The 14991-nt window shown below is 45.2% G+C and overlaps 1 protein-coding gene across 1 annotated transcript; it reads left to right on the top strand.

Moving 5' to 3' along the window:
• Nucleotides 1–7470: 7470 nt before the first annotated feature.
• LOC122389178 lies at nucleotides 7471–13982 on the top strand. The gene is made up of 4 exons (XM_043380942.1): nucleotides 7471–7618; nucleotides 12115–12238; nucleotides 13386–13513; nucleotides 13582–13982. Exons 1-3 carry the CDS (start codon nucleotides 7519–7521, stop codon nucleotides 13510–13512), a joined length of 351 nt encoding a protein of 116 aa, XP_043236877.1. The 5' UTR covers nucleotides 7471–7518; the 3' UTR covers nucleotide 13513; nucleotides 13582–13982.
• The last annotated feature ends 1009 nt before the right edge of the window (nucleotides 13983–14991 follow it).

The following is a 14991-nucleotide window of genomic DNA, read 5'->3' on the forward strand; positions in this document are numbered from 1 at the left end:
AACCTTCAAAGGGTCAACGGACATTGTGCCAATGTCAAATCAGCCATTTGTGATTCTAAAACAATCCATCAGTGTGTCAGGTCAGTCGGCATTTATACCAATGTGAAGCAATCTCCAATTTAGCGTAAATCTGGCCGGAGGTTGTTCCCTTTATGACGTCATAACTCCGTGACCTGACATAACCTTGACAAAAAAAAATACCAAAAGTTGCGCAAAGGATGCCCCAAAGGGTACTGAAAATTTGAGCAGGCTATCTGAAACGGTTCGGCGTGTTGCTAAGAAAAACCTCAGGGGGGTTGCATCAAACCCCCCCCCCCCCTACATGGGCGAGGGTTAAAGTATGCCCCCTCCGCAGTAGCTATATAAGCAGCAGCTGCCGGCAATGGTGGCCCGGGTGCTCGAGACCAAAGCCGATGCTCTGTTTCCCAGTGGGCCTCCACCATCCCCACCAATCGAAAACGGTCATGCATGCAGAATGGCTGCTGGGGCTGCTGCCTAATAAAGGTTTCCGTCTTTTCCACGATTTTCGGTAATAATAACCGTTTCCAAGAAGAAAGCGGCCATCTGCTTCGGTTCTTGTTAAAAGAGGCTTATTGCTTTTGTTACAGTAGAATTGTTTATGGACACAGCACCCAACTCAGAAACTTATTTCAATCACACTATGACTACACGCAATGGAAACTTGAAAATTGGAAGGCGGCTCAGATAGTCTTCGGTGAACAGGTAATATGCAAAACATGACGACTCGTGGAAAGCATCGATATGCAGGGGAACTACGTCAATTAGCACTGCATAGAAGGTTGATTGGAGGCAATAAAAACAGCGCGGGCGGCGGCACTGGGCCAGGCCCTGACAACCATGCAGCATGGGCGTCAGAACGAACCATGGCCACTGGCGGATCCAGAAAGGCAGTCTTGGACGCTGCGGAGGGCATATCCTCCAAAAAAGCTTCTCCAAATTAAAAAAAAACCTCATCGGATTTCGAATCCTTACGCACTGTTGTGCCGTTGAAAATTCACTTTTCCCAATAGAAGTTGGTAAGTTTGCGTTGTTTATCGCAAAACCGCAAATTTTCGTCGATTTCGGGCGCTGCGGGGGGCATTTGACCCAAATCCGCTATGGATCCCCCAGTGACCATTGTTGGGAAGGTACATCCATGCATCATACTTACGTTTAGGTCTTTTTAAAGTTCCCGTGTACGTATGGGGCTGTCATGTGGTGTCCGGGACTGGATGGCGCTGTGTGTGGTGGCCCCATTTCCTCCCCATGCCGAGAATCGTTCTGGCAGTAATGTGGATATATCAGCGAAACACCGTCGATGGTTTGTACAGTTGTGTAAATTGTATAGGTCCAGTCTCTACTTTGTGTCATGTGTGGCCCGGTGAGCGAGGTTTGGTGCGACCCTCGCCGTGTCTATTTGAGCTAGAACTTGGCGGAAAAATGAACGTATATGCGCCGTTACTAAACGGAGCGAGTCAGCGACTGGTAGGTACATGATTGTAAGATCTTGAGTAAGCAGGTGACATCCAAGATCAGGTCAAGTACTCCAAGGCACGCAACCTTTTCCGCTCAGGTCATCACCTTGACCTTCGGACAACTTTCTAAAATGATTTTCAGGTATAGGTCAAATTATTGATCTTTCGACACGTCTCGACGAGAGGAACACTAAGCACTCAAACATTGGGCACCAGGTGAAAATGGCACATTGAATCAGAAAATTGCACTCGTGAGTCGTGACCTTTCTTTATGCCCCTGAGGTCATATCGGTTCGTGAAAGGTCTCTGTCAGTTTTTCACAACGTCTAACTTTTGCTAAAGACATGTTGGAGCGATGAAAATACCTTGGATGTGTTCAGCTCAACAATACGGATTGGATCCACTGATACACAATTTCACGACGAGCTATCTGGCGAATACACATAGGTACCTAATTTGAACAAATCTTCACCAAATCTCTTTTACAACAAACATCTTCATCCAGTGAACATTTTTCGGTGAAATTTGGTAGATGTTCATTTTCTTATCTTTCTGAACCACGGTACATCACTTTTATGCCAATTCAAATTCATTAAGATTTTTGAAGGTGGGAGGGTCCCTTTAACCCTCGCCGGCACAGGCCATTTTGCGTCCTTCGACGGCACAAGGGTACGACCCCCCTCGCGTTTGGCCCCTAATCGAGCTAGAGATTCGCGGAAAAACGAGCGTGTTGCCCGTCACGAGAGGAAGCCGATGATACCCAATTTTAAGGTCCTAGGTCATCGTGTCAGGTCAATGACCCGAAAATCGGGAAAATCGGGACCTGTTAGAAAGTCGTAAAGTGTGGCTGCTATAGGGTTTTCCGGGGTGCTGTTCACGAATATCGTGTTAGTTTTGATCAGAGATGATGTCTTTAAGCATTTAGACCAGGTCGGGTCAGGTCAGGTCAACCGGTAGGGGTCGTGACGGGTATTCGTAATACGTGTCAACCGCCTCTGACAGCTTCGTAACATGTTTTGAAGGCACCAAAACTACTTCGTAAATGTTCAAATGGTTGCTAAATTTCGAATTCAGCTAAAAAGAAAACTAGCCTAGAAGCATGTAAAACTCGAAAAAGTGAACCGAGGTCACCAAAGGTCAATGACCTGACCTGACCTTCAGGTGACCTTGACACCCACCCTAATGTATGGGAGCTACATCAAATCACATGTTTGAACGTTTGAAACCACAAAAAGCTTGCAAACGCGCGGCTAATGCGAGCCGACATACGCCGAATCGCGATTCCGGCCAAGCATGGTCTCGGAAAAGATTTGAAAGGGTCATGGTCATGGTTTTCAAAAAGGGTCATGAAATTTTTAGGGTAGGTGTAACATTAACCTTCGCCCCAGTGGGGGGGGGGGCATATGTTACCACCCTGTCGCGTTTTTCGCGTGTGAATAAAAAACCGCGGCGCGTAGCGCCGCGCCGCTTGGGGTAGCTTTTGGTACATCAATTTTGGACAATGTGTGAAATTTTTTACCTCAGGTCATGTCAGGTCAGGTCACCAGGTCAAGTTAACTGACCAACCCTTAAACAAAGTTTGCAATCATGTCCAGCCTGCAGTGTTTGTCAGAAAGGTTTTAAACTTGGTGGATTGCATGCTGTTATGGGAGCCTACAATTTGTATATCTCGGATTTTTTTATATCCGTGACCTAAGGTCAGGTCAGTGGCATGACCTTTCCATTACAAGTCAATGGAGAAAAATGAAAATGCCTCTAGATCCGTGTGTACGCATAGGAACGGTCCAAATATTTCAGAATCACAATGATTTAGTCCACTCGTGATGACCAAGGTGTCATTTTTGCTGATAGCCTCTAGAAAGGTCATCCGAGGTCATTTGAGGCTACAAACAGTTTTTGCCAATAACTCGCGATTGGAAAGAGATAGAACGCTGGGGATGGTCTCATTGTGTTTGTCTTGTTGAGACGCATCGACTGATATGCAACATGACCTTTTCCGGTCAGGTCATGACCTTGACCTGAGGTCAAATTTTTAAGTTGACCTTTCAAGGTCAAATTATAGTTCATTCGACGCGTCTCGGTGAGGGGAACACGATTCTGGCAATAGAAATGTCGTGGCTTTTTGTAGTCGAAAGTTATTGTCGAAAAACACTTTTCGTAAAAATAGCTATTTTTGGAGTTTTTGCCCTCTGGAGGCTAAACCGTTGACCTGAGGACAATATTGATAATGACCTTTTCAAAAGAAGAGTTCAAAAACTATCGATTGCTTTTCCATGCATTTTTCTAGCTACCATAGTTCCTGAGATAGCTGCATGTTTTCTGAAAAATATAATGACAATTGGCAAATTTTGACCTTTGATGACCTCTGGTGACCCCAATATTGCTCTAAGGTGAAAAATGACTGAAATACTTTCAAACGTACGTATTGAGAGCTATCGACTGCTTTTTACCGCGTCTTTCTAGCCCTCTTAGTTTTTGAGTTAGAGGTGGGTGGTAACATATGCCCCCCCTCACTAGGGCGAAGTTGGCCGAGACCGCCACTGGGGCGCGGGTTAATCAATGCGAGGGTATTAAAAGTTTCGTCGCGATCGGCCGCTTTTTACGCGAGTTATTCGCGAAAAGCTAACCCCCCCCCCCCCCTGTGCCGGCGAGGGTTAAAGCACTTGTAGAATTAAATAACTTCTGTGATAATTTGCTCGAGACATTTCTTTTTTTTTTTGCTGAGTGACTGAGTCTGTGCTTAAAGGAACTATCCCACCTTCTAAAATGTTGTTAAAACCAGTTAAATTGTGCCCGACTTTATAGATTGGATGACCAGGAACACGGTTCTGGCATTTATTTTTCATTAAACATCTTAGGCTTCCCATATTCCAAACACAAACTTTCAAATATGTGACGTCAGGCAGCCCAAAATTACCTGCTTCCCCAGGCCACATTACTGTCATAAAGCTGATTCTTTTTACTCTGTAGGCACCACAACAAAGTTCAGACCAAGTTTTAAGCGATTTTTCAACGAACAAACCCATTTAAATCAGAATGACTAAACGAGGTGACATCACACTAACGGTCGCTCCATGTTGAAGATAGGGCCTTGCGCAAGGCCCATTTTCAAATGAAGGGAACGAATTTCTTCAACACCAAGAGGCCGCGGGGGCTGCAACCTAGATAGATAGTGGTTTCTGAACCTCGCCGCAAACTTGGCTATCTCAACTCAAACCCCATGTTAAAGGTGGGATAGTCCCTTTAAGGCAGAGAAACGTGTTGCACACATTTTCCCGTGTGAGTTTTTGCTGATCCCTCTACATAGGAACAGTGTGTAGGGTTGATTAGTTTTAGACGGGGACGGGGGGAAGGCAATCGAAAGCTCTCAACAAGGCGGATCTTAACCCGCGCGGGGCTGGGGGGGTAAATTTTACCCCCCCCCCCTCGCGAATTTTTGCGATATCTCAAAAACGGCGGCGCGCAGCGCCGCCAAACTTTCAGTACCTTTTCTTACATCAATTTGACACGTTCCCTGAAAATTTGAGCGAAATCCGTCGCAAAATTTTGGAGAAATTTACGTTTTAGTGACGTCATGTTCGCCATTTTCGCCTGAAAAACGGCAGAAGTTCAAACGCCGCTAACATCTTCATTTTTAAAGGAATCAAGACGTAACAAAAAAGGTTATACGTAATTTTAGTTTGTCTATCAAATGGCTATCTCGGTTTTTTGAAACTTTTGGATTTTGGCCTAAATTTTTTTCAAAAAACTGATTTTTTTGGGAAAATGATTATAAAATCCAAAATTTTGAGTCTATCGAAAAAACCGGAATATATGTCAGAGAAGTGGTCTATGTGCGCCTACATACCAAATTTTAGAAGAATCGGTTCAAAAATGTGGGAGTTATTCAAAATTTTATGACGTCACGACACACAAAATTTTTGAAAAATGACTTTTTTGGAAGTTCTAGACCTCGTACGGAAACCAAAATAGCACCATTCGATTCGCCGTGAAAAACTGCATCGGATAGACACCTTTTAGGACTTATCAACCAACTTCAAAATTTGACCTCACTTGACCTGACCTTGACCTGACCTCGACCTGAAATTCATCCAGAGGTGGTCCATATCACTTATTGAGTGTGCCTATTGAATTCTATGAGTAAAATGACCCATAAAACATGTGTCGCACGTGCCCTTTTCTATATTTGGTTTTTTGGTGACCTGACCTGACCTAACCTGACCATGACCTTGACCTCTGAATGATATTGTATGCAACGAATATTGTCTTGGTAGCCTAAGAACACGTTTTGGGCGATCAGTCTCAGTCCATGACTCCATTCTTCGGCAACTACGGTGCAAGGCCGATACTGTAGAAACTTGCAATTTGTACCCTTGACCTGACCTTGACCTTGACCTCAAACTTTAAATTAAGCACATGTTTTTAGTTGTTCGTGATGAGAGCTTTCGACTGGCGTTTGAATTTTCCAAATCGAATCATTAGTTCGGGAGATAACAGGGGGGGGGGGTAAAATTTACACCCCCCCCCCCCAGCCCCGCGCGTTCGGCTGGAGACCCCAGCCCCGCGCGGGTTAAGAGCTCATTTTTTTGCTTAAGTAGGTCAGAGGTCAGGTCAAGGTGAGGTCAAGGGTACAAAATGCAAGTTTCTACATTATCGGCCTTGCACCGTAGTTGCCGAAGAATGGACTGAGACTGATTGCCCAAAACGTGTTCTTAGGCTACCAGGACAATATTCGTTGCATACAACATCATTCAAAGGTCAAGGTCAGGTCAGGTCAGGTCACCAAAAACAAAATATAGAAAAGGGCATGTGCGACACATGTTCTATGGGCCATTTTATTGATGAAATCAATAGGCACACTCAATTAGTGATATTGACCACCTCTGGATGAATTTCAGGTCGAGGTCGGGTCAAGGTCAGGTCAAGTGAGGTCAAATATTGAAGTTGGTTGTTAAGGCCTAAAAAGGTGTCTATCTGAAGTAGTTTTTCACGGCGAATCGAATGGTGCTATTTTTGTTTCCGTACGAGGTCTAGAATTTCTAAAAAAAAAATCATTTTTGAAAAATTGTGTGTGTCGTGACGTCATAAATTTTTAATAACTCCCACATTTTTGAACCGATTCTTCTGAAAATTGGTATGTAGGTGCACATAGACCACTTCTCTGACATATATTTCGTTTTTTTCTATACACTAAAAATTTTGGATTTTATAATTATTTTCCCAAAAAAGTCAGTTTTTTATTTAAAAAAAGGGCCAAAACCCAAAATTTTCAAAAAAAAACGAGATACCCATTTCATAGACAACGTAGAATTACGTATAACTTTTTTGTTACGTCTTGATTCCTTTAAAAATGAAGATGTTAGCGGCGTTTGAAATTTTGCTGTTTTTGAGTCGAAAATGGTGAACATGACGTCACTTAAACGTCATTTTCTCAAAACTCTTCCGACGGATTTCGCTCAAATTTTCAGGGAACGTGTCAAATTGATGTATGATAAGGTACTGAAAGTTTGTTGTCGCTGGCCTAACACGTTTAGAAGTTATTGGCGAAAAAAGGAGGGGGGCAGATTCTGCCCCCCCGCAGCGGGGCGCGGGTTAACACTAACTGTCCGTATTCTAACAAAACTAACACGTGGATCCTTATCCGACCAATCCCGTTTGACAGTGCCATAAATTATAAATTGTTCAATGTGTGATCCCAAATTATATTCTAAACAGAATATAATTTCTATACGGAACAATAAACGGAACGGAACGGAAAAAAATTGAGCTACCGATCACATTCCTCGCCTTCCTTGTGTTGTGACTTGTGACAGTAGACCGAAGGCCTTTCCGAATTCGTGCCCGGACACATTATTCGCCGCTATTACGAGTCTGATCGATGAGAAGCCGCCCGGCTGCGGACGGGAGCCGGTTTTTCTGCGGAACACAGACCGCATCGTGACGTCAGGGACGTGCTTAGGATAAAGGAGCTGCGAGCGGGGGCCGTGGGCATTGGTGCCTCGTTCGTCCTTCTGCCCGTCCGTCCGTCTGCCTGCAGTTACAGATGACCTCCGCCGCTACACTCCGCGTGCTGGCCGCACTGTTAGCCTGTGTGGCCCTCAGCTCGGCAGCCACCCACCTGGAGCGGGTGGATATTGTGCCCGGTAAGTGGACACGGGATAAACACGACGTCGTTGTAAGCGGTTAGTGGACACGGACAGCCGTCATTCTGACGTCGTTTGTGACCAACCTATCGTAGCGTCAGGAAAAAATGGCAACAATGTGTAAAATTAATGACCGAAGGGGTCCTGAAAGTTTGGTGGCGATATCTGCGGTACTTTAGGAAATATCGACGGAAAAGGAGATGTGGCGTTTCGCCCCCCCCCCCCCTACGGGGCGCGGGTTAAGAAACCAACCCAATTTCTGAAACAGTTTGCAAGTCTCACCGCTGCCAGAGTTGCGAACAGATCAAACTGAAGATTTCAGGATTTCATTTAATGACTTTTATCTGCACTTAGCATATAATATTTGCCCCGGAGGTCATCGCAAGCCATGAAAAGTTTTCGGCAGTTTTTGGACAATATACCTAAGTTTTGATAGACATGCTAGACTAATGACTAGGTACACCTTGGATGTTGATAAGTGAAGAACTAAGCCTTAAATGTGTTCAGCTCAATAATACGAAACGTCTGACATACAGCATGATCTTTTCGGTCAGGTCATGGGCTTGACCTTATGTCAGTTTTCAAGGTGACCTTTTTGGTTTAATCTACGCGTCGCGACAAGAGGAGCGTGCTGTCGGCCGCCGGGAACATCAATGTCGTGCGAGTTTTGAGCATAAAAAAGAATAAGATAAAGACGCTCTCCGCGAAACCGTCGATTGGGAAAGTTTTCTCCTCTGGACTGGAGGCAGCAACCTCTTGAACTAAGGTCAAATCTGAAAACAACATTCGGAAAGAGTGTTTGCAGAGCTATCACTTTTCCGCAGTGCTATAACCCGCGAGTTGCTGGGGGGGGGGAGCGTTAAACGCCCCCGGCCCCCACTTTTTTCGCCGGGCCATAGCATAAAAACGGTGCGCCGCAGGCGCGCCAAATTTTGGGTACCTGTAGGGAATTGATTGAAGTGTATTGTGACAAAGTTTCAAAAAATATCGGTCGGAAAATTTTTGAGATATCGAGGTTTTAGTGACGTCATGATTTCTGAGTTTTCGGCCAAAAACGGCATATGTTCAAAAAATCATATAAAATCACAGAATAGACATACAGACATGCCGTAATCGCCATTAGACTGCCAATACCATGAACAATCAAATGGCTATCTTCGATTATTGATTATCTTTTCGCATTTTCCAAAATCTTGAACTGAATCTTGGCAATTTCTCGTGACTACTTCACGACCATGATACATGCATTTCTTAAATTGAACTTTTTAAGCCAAACACGTACACATATGATAAAATGAATGTCACCATCGTGTTCTACGCTCCAAATTACGCATAAAACATGTGTCACAGGCTGCGAATATCAGTTTTGATTTTCGGGGATATGTGCCTACCCGGTTGACCTGACCTTGACCCTGACCTATGCTTTACTGACCCCTACATGGAGCTGACACTCTTGTAGGCCTTATATGGGGCGTTCCACGACAAATCGACAAGTGCCCTGCACCCTCATATTTTATTTTTTGCTTAAAATTGGTCTAATGGGTTGTGATGGGCGGGGAAGCCAGCTGTGGCAAGGATTTTTTTCTTCGAACAACGGTTTCCGAGATATAGCCTCGGGCAATTCCTGGAGTTCGCGCTGCAGCCCTATGTTTGGCGGCCTATAACTCAGAAACTATTGGTTTTTTACGGTAAAAACTTTATATGGTTCAACTCACAGTCAACCAACAAACATTTTGGCTATCTCGGATTTTCAATTTTTGAAAATTTTGATCACGTGAGCTTTTGTCCTATTTTTCGAAGAGTGACCTTGATATTTTCCCCACTTAAAGTTGCAATTTTGTCTGATGACGATTAAAGCCTTATCGAATTTCATTCATATGCGATAATAAAAAAAAAGTGGTTATCGCCCTGCGTTGACCTCAGGTCAGGTCATTTTTATGATCTGTCCATTATTACGAGCGGGAGCGACAGCGAGATCTCGAGAATAAAGCAAGATAGCGACAAGCGGTAAACGGTAAAGGGTACACACGGATAAGGTCTATAATTTTTACTGAGGTCATTTTCAGGTCAGGTCAAAGATGACGTCACAGGAGCTAAAAGGAAGTCAAAATAGCGGCGCTATACATATATATGAAGTTTTTCTCGAATAACTTTCAAGGTATCCCAGCTAGGAACAAACTAATAGCACCATCGTGATCCGCTCGTCGATCCGCATCGAAACATATGTATGTTGACCTCGAAAGGTCGAAAGGTCAAAAGTTGACCTTAGATCACGTGACCTAAGGTCAACTTTTGACCTTTCGACCTTTCGAGGTCAACATACATATGTTTCGATGCGGATCGACGAGCGGATCACGATGGTGCTATTAGTTTGTTCCTAGCTGGGATACCTTGAAAGTTATTCGAGAAAAACTTCATATATATGTATACCTAGTGCCGCTATTTTGACTTCCTTTTAGCTCCTGTGACGTCATCTTTGAACTGACCTGAAAATGACCTCAGTAAAAATTATAGACCTTATCCGTGTGTACCCTTTACCGTTTACCGCTTGTCGCTATCTTGCTTTATTCTCGAGATCTCGCTGTCGCTCCCGCTCGTAATAATGGACAGGTCATAAAAATGACCTGACCTGAGGTCAACGCAGGGCGATAACCACTTTTTTATTATCGCATATGAATGACAATCGATAAGGCTTTAATCGTCATCAGACAAAATTGCAACTTTCAGTGGGGAAAATATCAAGGTCATTCTTCGAAAAATAGGACAAAAGCTCACGTGATCAAAATTTTCAAAAATTGAAAATCCGAGATAGCCAAAATGTTCGTTGGTTGATTGTGAGTTGAACCATATAAAGTTTTTATCGTAAAACACCAATAGTTTCTGAGTTATAGGCCGCCAAGCATAGGGCTGCAGCGCGAACTCCAGGAATTGCCCGAGGCTATATCTCGGAAACCGTTGTTCGAAGAAAAAAATCCTTGCCACAGCTGGCTTCCCCGCCCATCACAACCCATTAGACCAATTTTAAGCAAAAAATAAAATATGAGGGTGCAAATTTAATTTTTTATTTGTCGATTTGTCGTGGAACGCCCCATATGATGGATTGTGCACCGTTTTGACAGAGTTTATGACGAGAGGCGCCCATTGCGAAGTCCTGAAGTCCATGCTACTGAAAGCCCGATTTTAGGTGTTTGACCTGACCTTGACCCGACCTGTGACCTCAAAATTCAACTTTAAAAGTACTCATCTGAAGCGTCTCGTCGCGTTCTTTCGTTTACCGCCTCGTGCGTTTCGCTGCGCCTATTGGTTCTCGAGTTATCGGCTGGGGGCGTTTAACGGCCCCCCCCCCTCCCCCAGCAAACGGTGGGTGGCGAAATACCCCAGCAACTGCCGGGATAACACTGTCGGATCCCAAGTTGTGCGCCGTTTTGTCAAAGTTGTTGAAATTGGCAAGACGACCTTTTATGACCTCCGGTGACCTGACCTTTGGGATGATGTAGAACATCACTGCAGTGCTTTGCTCATTATTTTGACGCTCTTTCGAAAACTGCATGTTGGCTATCTATATGACCCGTATTGTGCTCTTAGTTCAGAAATCTTACGCAGCGGAAATTAGTATTATTTATTTGCTTCACCTATCTTGTATCAGATTTCACTCCGCTGTATTTGGTCTAAACATACCTATTTGTAAGTCAGGGCTGCGTACCTATACCTTGGCGGTCATCTAATGGAACGAGGCGCCGCAAATTCAGAGGTCGGGATTGGCGGACGGGCTGCCCTGCTGACTGCTGCACGCGACGGTCCGGCCGGCCCCCCGTTGTGGCCGGTTCCAGGTACCGATGGCACTACACGCCGTCAAATACGATTTCCTCACGAAATGACCGTATATAATGACTAAGCCGGTGAGGTTCTGCGTGATTTGCATAATTCCGCCGACCAGCCGCGAAATGTCAGTGTTGTTAGAGGCGGCCTCACACACAAACAGACGTTAGATGAGTGTGTGCCTGCGCTATGTAGTGAGTTGCAGCACTTATGTACACAGCAACACGATGCTTTTGTTTGCAGGTGGCTGATTGTTACGTCTCCAGGGCATAACCGATACGTCTCCTCGTGTGTATGCTGGTGCAATAATAATAAATTTTGCATCTCTCCCAGGCGCAACCCTGACCAAATAGTCTACAGCAGCAGTCAGCACTGACACTGAGTGCTGGGCCTACGCCAGTCAGATGCCCTCACTCTGTTCTTGATGCACTCCGTCGCTGGCTTGTCTCATCAGGCATCAGTGCCAGAGATGGTTACCCGACTAGCTCGTCCGACTCCTCGGGGCTGCTCAGCTGATCCCCCCTCATCGACGAACCATTTCGTACAATTTTGATCGCGTTTTAGGATTTCCTCCTTCCGAACTTACTTTCTATACGTTCAAAAAACACTCTAGCACTGATGCTCAGGCATGAGATAAACATTTTTTTACCAACTTGAATGATCGCTTCTCTTGGCAGGCCACGAGAACCAGTGTTATGTGAAGGATCAGGATAAATTCTACGACTCCGGCTCAACATGGACCGAGCCCGGCTGCATCAGGGGAATCTGCTCCGGAAAAGGAACGATGATTGAGCGCCAGAGGTATGCATTTTTTGTCACATTTATCCATTTCTTGTAATAGATAGGGGTCGATAAATGTTTGGGAAGTTTTCAATAAACTTATCCTAACGTTCTGAGTTGAATTAAACCTTATCTAGAGAGAGTAAACAATGAATTTTAACTCATTACTTTTCATTATTTGCCATATACATATATCATGCACAAGTGGCATGATAAAAGTTTTCGTTTATGACTCTTTTTCAAGACGGCACTCTGTGCATCTATTTGTTCGATTTTGGAAAAGCGAGGCAATCGACATATCATTCGAAAGCTAGAAGCCCAAACTAAGAAGAAAAACAACTAAATTATATCGGGTACGAAACGGTTTCAACGGATCAAATAGGTGGCCAATGTTCCGTGGTCAAAAGGACACGGATGTGTTGTCCAGTTTAGCCTTATCAGCAATGCACCTGTCAGTATTTGCAATTGTTGAACATTTGGTGTAAATGGTGTATGTTGGCAGCTGTGGACGCGGCTGTGAACGATTTACTGCAGTTGTACTGTTACTTATTCTAGCGCTCTTCAGTGGACTGTTTTCGGTGTTTTGGTTCAGTACCTACAGCAAGCTGCGTTTTGGTGCCCTAGGTATGTAGGATATGTAGTCTCCTAAAGCAGTTTTCGCGACGGACTATCCGGCGAATGCACTTCGTTTGAATAAATTTGCACCAAATCTCTAAATTACAATAAATATCTTCGTATCATTAATTTATTTCAGTGTTTTAATCGAAAATAATGTCTGATAGGTAAGTTAAAAATGAGGCATGTACCTAGGTATAGGCATCTGTGCAGCCCAAACTCATAACTGTTAAGAAACACACTGAACCTAATTTGACCAAATCTGCACCAAATCTGCGCCTAAGCTGCACCAAACGTGTACCAGATGGCCGTCGTGAAAACGGCTTCTGTTTACCTAATACCTAATCAACACTATGACGTTGCGTGTTACGCGTTATATAAACACAACGTTGTGCGCCCTTTTCGCTCGTAAGCTTTCGTCTGATAAATGCCAAATACCAACATGGCAGAAGCATGCGCCGCTCAGACATTAATGACGATCCCCTACTTTAGAAATTTATATAATAGAGGAGCTGGCCGGTTGGACTGATCGTGGTGCGTTGTCCTGTTACAGCTGCGGCAAGGTCAGCTGCGGCCCGAACCTGAGGCTGGTGGAAGGTGACTCGGACGCACCGTACCCCGACTGCTGCCCCTCCGGCTGTGTGCCCGTCACTCCGCCGGCCGCCGCCGCCGGCCTGTGAGGGCTGTGACCCTCGCCGCCGCGGGCCTGTGAGGGCTGAGACCTCCGGCCGCCGCCGCCGGCCTGTGAGGGCTGTGAGTCTGTGACCCTCAGCCCGCCGCCGCCGGCCTGTGAGGGCCACCGACTGCGCTGACCCCCGGCCGCCGCCGTGCCGGCCCAGTGACCGACTGCTGTGACCCCGCCGTGCGCTGCTCCCCACTTCCGTCTCGGTGCGATACCGAACAATGTGCGTGTCATGTGTCGCATTTGCGAAACGTCTGTCACTTAGAGGGCATTTTGCTTGAGGGCATCGTGACCCGGACTGTCCTTGCAGTCTAAGCAATGCCAGTGTTTGCGTTGTTACGTCTCGTCTATCGTCACTTCCATACATCTTCGTGCTTTTCTAGTTAAAAAGGTATATTTATGGTGGCTGTGAGATTGAATTATGCTTTCTGTTACCGTTTCTGCTTATAAAGATACACTGACCTTGCAATGAATAAATTGACTTAACTGCTCTTGAAGTGCGTCTTTTATTTGATATAATTATTTGATTGACCTTCGTCTTGAATAAATAGGTGCTACCTATTACCTATCTTTGCTACCTAATAGTTAAAATTGTTGTTTAGAAGTTTTATTTTTTCCTTTTGTTACATGTCCGTCTGCCGCAGTTCTTTTACAGGCCAGATTACATATCTGTCAGTGCACCACAAGGAGATGACTCTTGCACATTGGTCATTGCCTGTTTTCAGCCAAAGCCCTGTGGATGCCTGTGGGTCTCCTAGGAGACCCACAGGATCTCCTAGGTCTCCTAGTAGATCCTAGGTCTCCTAGTAGATCCTAGGTCTCCTAGGATCTACTTCGCTGCGCCATAGCCACGGTCGAGCTCGTCCGTGGCTATGGCGCAGCGAAGTAGATGGACCTGCTACTAACAGTGCATAGACCCGCCGCTAGACGTCGCTACCAGTTACCTTTTGTCTGTTTGGTGGGTCCAATACGACAATTGTGGTTTGTGGACACGAAGTTCTGTCAAAGCCTCGTGTTAGATAACTGGTCGAGGCAATACGAAAATTTTCAGTTTCGCGATGTTATGACCTCCGGACTGCCCGTTTGAGGAGCTCGGTGACCTGCCGCCTCGGGAGCCGGAACACGTCCTACCTAGGTAGGTATACCTAATGACATCCCAGCGAAATGGCCATAGCCCTAAGAGGCTTTGTGCAGACAACTCTGCTGATTTCCGACTTCTCTCAATTTATGGTCCTGAAATAATCATCAACCTTCGCCCAAGTGGGGGGGGGGGGCATATGTTACCACCCTGTCGCGTTTTACGCGTGCGAATAAAAAACCGCGGCGCGTAGCGCCGCGCCGCTTGGAGTAGCTTTCTGTACATCAATTTTGGACAATGTGTGTTTTTTTTTTGCCCCAGGTCATGTCAGGTCAGGTCACCAGGTCAAGTTAACTGACCAAGCCTAAGAAAAAGTTTGCAATCATGTCCAGCCTGCAG

This window comes from Amphibalanus amphitrite, unplaced genomic scaffold, assembly GCF_019059575.1.
Source record: "Amphibalanus amphitrite isolate SeventyFive unplaced genomic scaffold, NRLGWU_Aamphi_draft 000346F_arrow, whole genome shotgun sequence".
In the NCBI taxonomy this organism is placed as follows: domain Eukaryota; kingdom Metazoa; phylum Arthropoda; class Thecostraca; order Balanomorpha; family Balanidae; genus Amphibalanus; species Amphibalanus amphitrite.

Coding starts and splice junctions, on each gene's coding strand:
- LOC122389178 (XM_043380942.1), top strand. CDS start 7,519: ATGACCTCCGCCGCTACACTCCGCGTGCTGGCCGCACTGTTAGCCTGT. Junction 7,619..12,114: donor GCGGGTGGATATTGTGCCCG/GTAAGTGGACAC, acceptor TTCTCTTGGCAG/GCCACGAGAACCAGTGTTAT. Junction 12,239..13,385: donor ACGATGATTGAGCGCCAGAG/GTATGCATTTTT, acceptor GTCCTGTTACAG/CTGCGGCAAGGTCAGCTGCG.